Raw genomic sequence first — 6,253 nt, 5'->3', positions numbered from 1 at the left:
TTTTTTTAAAAACCTTAACTTATTTTTGGCTAATTTATTTTGGGCTTCCCTTGTGGCTCAGCTGGTGAAGAATCTGCCTGCAGTGCAGGCACCTGGGTTCAATCCCTGGGTTGAAAGATCCCCTAGAGAAGGGAAAGGTTACTCACTCCAGTATTCTGGCCTGGAGAATTCCATGGACTGTATAGTCCATGGGGTCACAAAGAGTCGGACATGACTGAGCGACTTGCACTTTACTTCACTTCATTTTTGGCTCTGCTGGATCTTCGTTGCCACTCCAAGTCTTTCTCCAGTTGCAGTGAGCTGGGGCTACTCTTTAGTGATGCACGGGCTTCTTATTGAGGTGGTTTCTGCTGTTGGGCACAGGCTCTAGGGCGCTCAGGCTCAGTAGTTGTGGCTCCTGGGCTCTAGAGTTTAGACTCAGTAGTTGTGGTGCATGGGCTTAGTTGCCCCGTGGCATGTGGAATCTTCCTGGACCAGGGACTGAACCCACGTCCCCTGCATTGGCAGGCAGATTTTTAACCACTGGACAACATGGAAAGTCCCATCAATTCTTTAAATGAAATTCCTTTTCAGCTAAGTTGGCCAGAAGTATTATTTAATCTTGAATAGAAGTACCTTAAATAGAAGATAAAAGAGCAGTTTGTTCAAAATTCCTTTTTTTTCAATGTCTACCTTATCAAAGGAAAGAATTACTTGAGCACCTGGCCAGGAGTTAGCAGTCACTCTTGATCTGGGCCAGGAATCCACCCAAAAGAGACAAAATCTCACTGTGGTTTTAAAAACCATTCAGCAAATACTGTAAGCCTCACCCTGAGCAGTGTAAGAAGACAGAGGAGAGATCCAGCTGCAGAGGCCAAGCTGCCCTCGAGACATGGACAGTGCTCCGCTGCACCCACTCTCTTCTCAAGGAACCATCTTCCAGTGTGGATCTGCTCACCAATTACAGTCAAGCCTCAGTCAAGGCAACCACTCTTCCTACTGGGCACCTTGACTTCTGCAGAGAGCCCATCTCACGACAAAGAGGCTAAGCCCATGACCTCCCTTGTGACATCTTTATTTTTCTTCCTGGTACATGAACAATAAACATAGATGAGAAAAATCAGTTGCACTGAAACACTTCAGCCAACTGTAGAACAGAGAGGGTGTGGACACTGAGAGAGCAGGGGTGGCAATTCCAGACCAGCTTCCCTCAAAGGGCTCATGGTCCAAGCCCAAAACCAGAGGGTGCTCTGGGCAGGACCGTGCAGTGCAGACTCTGGGCAGGCAGACAAGAAGGACCAGTCACAACAGGGACTGCTGCTGGGCACGAGTTTATTAGCTTCTGGCCTCTCGCTCCTGCTTGATGAAGTTGATCAGCCCATTGGTGGAAGAATCGTGAGAAGTCACTGGGCTGCTCCCGTCAAGCTCAGGTTCAATTTTCTTAGCCAGCTGCTTTCCCAGCTCCACTCTGCCAGGGAGAGGAGAAAGAAGGGTATGAGGAGGCTTCCAGCATTACTAGGGAAATCCACAAGCCAACTAACCTTTGGTAGGCATTCCCTACCCTCCCCTTGAGCCAGCAACTCACCCCCACTGGTCAAAGCTGTTGATGTCCCAGATGATGCCCTGAACGAAGATCTTGTGCTCATACATGGCTGTGGAAGGGGGTACATGTTGAGGGAAGCACGTTAGGGTTCCCCCAGCCCACTCAGACCTACCCCAAGCTGAGACCATCCCCGCTTACTCACCAATCAAGGCTCCAAGAATGAATGGCGTGAGTTTGGTGAACACTATAGAGTTGGTCGGGCGATTTCCTTCAAAGACCTTCAGAAAACACCCACGAATGTCCCCCAGTTAGTCATGGTCCCCAGCTCTTCAGAAGGGAAGCACACCCTGCCCAAGGCTGGGGTGGGCAGGTCCGTGAGGACAGCGCCCCCTACTGTGCAGGACAGGACAGTGCTCCCTGGCCACGGCCACATGACTTTATCCTTCCAACTCCAGGATGCCACCCCAAAGCCCACTCCAAGAGAAGCACTGACCTTGTGAGGCAACAGCTTCTCAAAGTCCTCTGGACTCCTTCCAGCAGCCTGTAGCTCCTTCCGGGCCTCCTCTGTCGACTTCCCCCTCATCAGGGCCTCAGTCTGGGCCAAGAAGTTGGCCAGGAGGATCTGATGAGAGAGACATCAAGTACCATCATGAAGCACGTGTGAGCTTCAGGCAGACAGATGAGACTGCCTGGCACTGCCCAGTCGGGGTTAGTCTCAACAGTTGGGGTTAGCCCGACTGCCTCCGACTCTAGAGCTTATTTGGAACAAGCGGGGACAACAGAGCACATCCAAGGACACCAGAAACTAGCTAATGACAATAACTACCCTTCACGGACTATACTACTTGCTGAGGGCCCTTTTAAGAACTTTACCAATGTCTACCTTTTAAGACCATGACGGGCAGAGGCATCATCTCTCTTTTCTAGCTGAGCCTCAGTTTCTTCAAGTCAACAGCACTGAATCCCAGCCAGAGGGACAGAGGGGAAGAATCAGAATTCAAACCCAGGACACCGAATCCAAAGCTTGTGCCCACAGTAACCTGTGCTACTCTGCACACCCGAGATGAGGCAGGAGCAGTCCTCTTCAAAGACCCTTGTCTGGAGTGGGGTGGTTTTCCCCTTGCTGTCATGGCAGACAAGATCTTAAATCCCTGATCTTTGTCCCCTGCTGTTAATGCCTGTGTACACAGCATGGCAAAAGGGATTTGGTAGAGAGAGGGATTTGGAGCTAAGGTTACAGACCTTAAGATAAGGAGATTATCTGGGTGGGCCCAATGTAATCACATGGCCCTTAAAAATAACAGAAGGGGAAGGCAAGTGAGTCATCCTCTGACATGCAACTGAAGAGGCAGGACAGAACTGAAGCATCAGAGGGACTCAGCCCACCCCTGCTGGTTCTGAGACCAAGAGCCAAAAGGGTTTCTAGAAGTTGAGCATGGCTCCCAGCTGTCAACAAAGAAACCGGACCTTGGTCCTACAACCACAGGGAAATGGTAAAACTCAACATTCCAAAAACAAAGATCATGGCATCTGGTCCTGTCACTTCATGGCAAATAGATGGGGAAACCGTGGAAACAGTGAGAATTTTATTTTGGGGGGCTCCACAATCACTGCAGATGGTGACTGCAGCCATGAAATTAAAAGACGCTTGCTCCTTGGAAGAAAAGCTATGACCGACCTAGAGAGCATATTAAAAAGCAGAGACATTACTTTGTTGACAAAACTCCATCTAGTCAAAGCTATGGTTTTTCCAGTAGTCATGTATGGATGTGAGAGTTGGACTATAAAGAAAGCTGAGCACTGAAGAACTGATGCTTTTGAACTGTGGTGTTAGAGAAAACTCTTGAGAGTCCCTTGGACTGCAAGATCAAACCAGTCAATCTTAAAGGAAATAAATCCTGAATATTCATTGGAAGGACTGATGCTGAAGCTGAAACTCATACTTTGGTGACCTGATGCGAAGAACTGACTTCTTGGAAAAGACCCTGATGCTGGGAAAGACTGAACGCAGGAGAAGGGGATGACAGGATGAGATGGTTGGATGGCATTACCGACTTGATGGACTAGAGTTTGAGCAAGCTCCGGGAGTTGTTGAGGGACAGGGAAGCCTGGTGTGCTACAGTCCATGGAGGTCACAAAGAATCGGACACGACTCAGCGAATGAACTGATAGGGAAATGGATTCTGCCAACAATCTGAATGAATGATGAAAAGGCTGCCCCCGAGAGCCTCCAAAAAGGAACATAGCCCTGTGGACACCCTGACTTCAGCCTGAGACCCTGAGCAGAGACCCAGCAAGCGTGATGGACTGGGGCCCAAAGAAACCAAGACAATAAATGAGTGTTGTTTTTAAGCCACTAAGCTTGTGGTGACAGGAACAGAAAACTAGTTGCTGCTGACTAACGCAGCAGTCTTAAGAGGTCTGGGTGTGATGTGAATCTAAGACAGCTGAAAAGGGTCAGGAAGAGTGTTTTTACCTTGTGATGCAAACCGTTCCTTATGGGGTGCTGGCTCTGGACCGGGATGAGGAAGTCGCAGGGTATCATCTTGGTACCTGTGAAGGGTACGGCGCTCACTCAGGTACCTACCCCGCCATGGGAGCCACCCATATGGTCTCCAGGGGAACCCTCATCTGATGGAGGGGGCTCTGCCGGCAGGCCCTCCCCATCCCCAGTAGCACTTCTGCGCAGGCCAGATGGGCCCTACCTTGGTGGATGAGCTGGTAGAAGGCGTGCTGGCCATTGGTCCCTGGCTCCCCCCACACAATGGGGCCCGTCTGGTAGTTCACGCGGGTGCCAGACTTGGTGATGTACTTCCCATTGGACTCCATGTCACCCTGGAACAGGGCCAGAAACCCAGCCCTCGATCTGCAAGTCTTGCTCTTCACACACCATCCCCAAAACCTGCCTGGGACACACCAGGCGTGCCTGCTCTGCCCCGTGAGATATCCACAGGCACGATCCTTTTACGTCCTCACCTGGGAGGGCAGAGGTCACAAGCATTTTGCCTCTGACCCATGACCAGGAGAAGGTAGGAATGGAGGTCCAGGGAGGACCCATGACCAGGGGAAGGCAGGTATGGCAGTACAGGGAGGACCTTCCTAAGAGCAGAAACTGGTCACAAAATCTTTAAGTGATTTCTTAAGGCAGGCTGGGGTCCAGGCTGTACTGCATTTGAGGGCCATCCCCCCAACCAGACTCTAGTCTTGGGGGGGCCTCAACCCCTCCTCCAGTCACAGAATCTGCTGCTTCAAGGGAGCTGTGGAGATTCCAGGGGCAGAGGGCTGTGAGGGGCCCAAAGAGGCACCACAGACTGGGTGTAAACTTGCTTTTCTGGAGGGAGACAAAGGCAGTGCAAACTACGGGGGTCCCAGGCTATGGCCCCAGCCTAACAGGTGATGTCCAAGAAAGAAGTGACCCGGGTGAGGCATATGCCCTGAGTCACGCCAGAGCCTGACCAGCCACGACGCCATGACAGCCAGTCATGCCCCTCCCATGGTAGCCCAACTTGACTGACATGGATCCTGGTTACGGAGATTCACCATGAGAGGGGGAGCACAGGTGGGCCTTGGACATGCCTGAGGCTAACAGGGGGAAAGGCCCTAGGAGGAGAAGTAACCTGGGCTCAGGGGGCCCCTGACCCAAAGCCTGGCTTGGCAGCTGGTACCTGCTGGAAGTAGGCAGCAAAGCGGTGCAGGTACTGATCATAGGGCAGCATGGCGTGCGTCTCACACCCAAAGCAGTTGATGTACCATATGCCCAGCAGAGCCAGCAGCACGGGGGCGTTCTTCTCCAGGGGCGTTGTGCGGAAGTGCTGGTCCTGCAAGGAGACCAGGGTGGACAGGGGCTCAGCAGCTGCTGAGGGGGAGGGAGCTGCACCAACCAACATGTCTCTGGCCGGTGCCTGCTGGAGAACTCGGGCCTCAGCACTTACCATCCAGTGAGCTCCTGAGAGCAGCTGCTCGAAGTTGTCAAATCCTGCAACACAAAAGCCGCATCAATAGAAATGATCGTGCCCTGTGCCTCCACCTCATGCGAAGAGTTGACTCATTGGAAAGACTCTGATGCTGGGAGGGATTGGGGGCAGGAGGAGAAGGGGACGACAGAGGATGAGATGGCTGGATGGCATCACCGACTCGATGGACGTGAGTCTGAGTGAACTCCGGGAGTTGGTGTTGGACAGGGAGGCCTGGCGTGCTCTGATTCATGGGGTCACAAAGAGTGGGACACGACTGAGTGACTAAACTGAACTGAACTGAACTGTGCCTCCAGGCCATGGACACAGCTTCTTCTAGAACCAGGAGAAGGCTGGAGGGGGAGCCAGAAGCAACAGGATCTGGGAGGACGAAGGCCTGTGGAAAGCCTGTCTAATCAGAGTCAGTCCTGAGCTCAAAGGCAGCTGTAACTCCACCTGGCATGGGGAATGAGACAGACCACAGTTGTGAGGGGCAGGGAGAAAGGCCAACCTGCAAATACCAAGGGTCACTCGGCCTTTCCCATCTGACCTGGGAGAAAGGGTCCCATCAAGGGCAGAGAAGCCAGCAGCCTGAGGGAACAAGAGGGCATCTGGGGACATGAGCCCCCACCCCTACCTCAGACTGCAGCATCGTCTCCCAAGACAGAGACATAAAACACACACACTCACCCACGTGCAGGGCAATGGAGAGTCCGATGGCTGACCACAGCGAGTAGCGGCCTCCCACCCACTAGAAGAGACAGGAAAAGGCACTGAG

At 52.3% G+C, this 6,253-nt stretch overlaps 1 protein-coding gene across 2 annotated transcripts in view; it reads right to left on the bottom strand.

Annotated features, from left to right (window-relative positions):
* Positions 1–1,037: 1,037 nt before the first annotated feature.
* GPI (glucose-6-phosphate isomerase) overlaps positions 1,038–6,253 on the bottom strand; it is a 33,134-nt gene continuing 27,918 nt past the window's right edge. For both annotated transcript variants that reach the window (XM_010848953.1, XM_010848954.1), the window contains 9 exons: positions 6,166–6,226; positions 5,455–5,498; positions 5,188–5,340; positions 4,228–4,357; positions 3,999–4,075; positions 2,016–2,144; positions 1,725–1,800; positions 1,565–1,631; positions 1,038–1,447 (listed from right to left, as the gene is read on the bottom strand). In XM_010848953.1, the coding sequence (XP_010847255.1) occupies positions 1,315–1,447; positions 1,565–1,631; positions 1,725–1,800; positions 2,016–2,144; positions 3,999–4,075; positions 4,228–4,357; positions 5,188–5,340; positions 5,455–5,498; positions 6,166–6,226 (870 nt within the window). In that variant the 3' untranslated portion in view covers positions 1,038–1,314. The remainder of the gene's footprint in view (positions 1,448–1,564; positions 1,632–1,724; positions 1,801–2,015; positions 2,145–3,998; positions 4,076–4,227; positions 4,358–5,187; positions 5,341–5,454; positions 5,499–6,165; positions 6,227–6,253) is intronic.

This window comes from Bison bison, unplaced genomic scaffold, assembly GCF_000754665.1.
Source record: "Bison bison bison isolate TAMUID 2011002044 unplaced genomic scaffold, Bison_UMD1.0 scf7180017864280, whole genome shotgun sequence".
Taxonomy (NCBI): Eukaryota; Metazoa; Chordata; class Mammalia; order Artiodactyla; family Bovidae; genus Bison; species Bison bison.
This window is presented reverse-complemented; position numbering and strand designations above follow the sequence as displayed.